The 594-nt window shown below is 62.6% G+C and overlaps 1 protein-coding gene across 1 annotated transcript in view; it reads right to left on the bottom strand.

Annotated features, from left to right (window-relative positions):
- Positions 1-594, bottom strand: part of ETH_00036505 (mRNA decapping protein, putative) — a gene marked incomplete at both ends in the record, with an annotated part of 4864 nt that overhangs the window by 724 nt on the left and 3546 nt on the right. The window contains 2 exons of the mRNA XM_013374548.1: positions 3-75; positions 211-475. Of these exons, the coding sequence (XP_013230002.1) occupies positions 3-75; positions 211-475 (338 nt within the window). The remainder of the gene's footprint in view (positions 1-2; positions 76-210; positions 476-594) is intronic.

Raw genomic sequence — 594 nt, 5'->3', positions numbered from 1 at the left:
CTGCTGCTGCTGCTGCCGCTGCTGCAGCGCAGTGCAGTGCAGCCCGGCTTAGAGCTGCGGTTGTGTGTTGCTCTCCTGCGGAGAGCGAAGCAGCAGAACTGGGCTAATCTACTGCTGCTGCAGTTGCTGCAGCTGCTGCCGCAGCAGCATTTGCTGCTGCTGCACTTGCTTCTGCAGCTGCGGGGTGCCCCTGAGGCGCGTCAAGCGTACGAGCTCTGTCTTTGGAGCCAGCTCTGATCTTGTAGTTGCTGCTGCTGCTGCTGTTGCTGCTGCTGCTGCTGCTGAGGCCTCTTCTGGAGCAGGCAGCTGGCGCTTCGTGGCTGCGCGCTGCGTCTGCTGCTGCTGCCGCTGCTGCTGCTCCCGAGGGCAGCAGCAGCGAGGCTGCGCGCTGCAGCACGTAGCCCTCCTCTTCGCTGCTGCTGCTGCGGCCAGGGGGGCCCCCCTGCAGCAGGGGGGCCCCCAAGAGGCCGCCCGCCTCATCAGAATTGGAAAGAAGAGAAGGAACAGACACAAAAGAAACTGCTGCTGCTCTTTCTCCTAAAATGCTATAATCACTAATGCTGCTGGGGGAAGCAGCAGCACAGAGGTAGGGGG

Source organism: Eimeria tenella, genomic scaffold, assembly GCF_000499545.2.
Source record: "Eimeria tenella Houghton genomic scaffold, Eth_scaff2117, whole genome shotgun sequence".
In the NCBI taxonomy this organism is placed as follows: domain Eukaryota; phylum Apicomplexa; class Conoidasida; order Eucoccidiorida; family Eimeriidae; genus Eimeria; species Eimeria tenella.
Note: the sequence above shows the minus strand (reverse complement) of the source record. Positions and strands in the feature narration are given on the sequence as shown.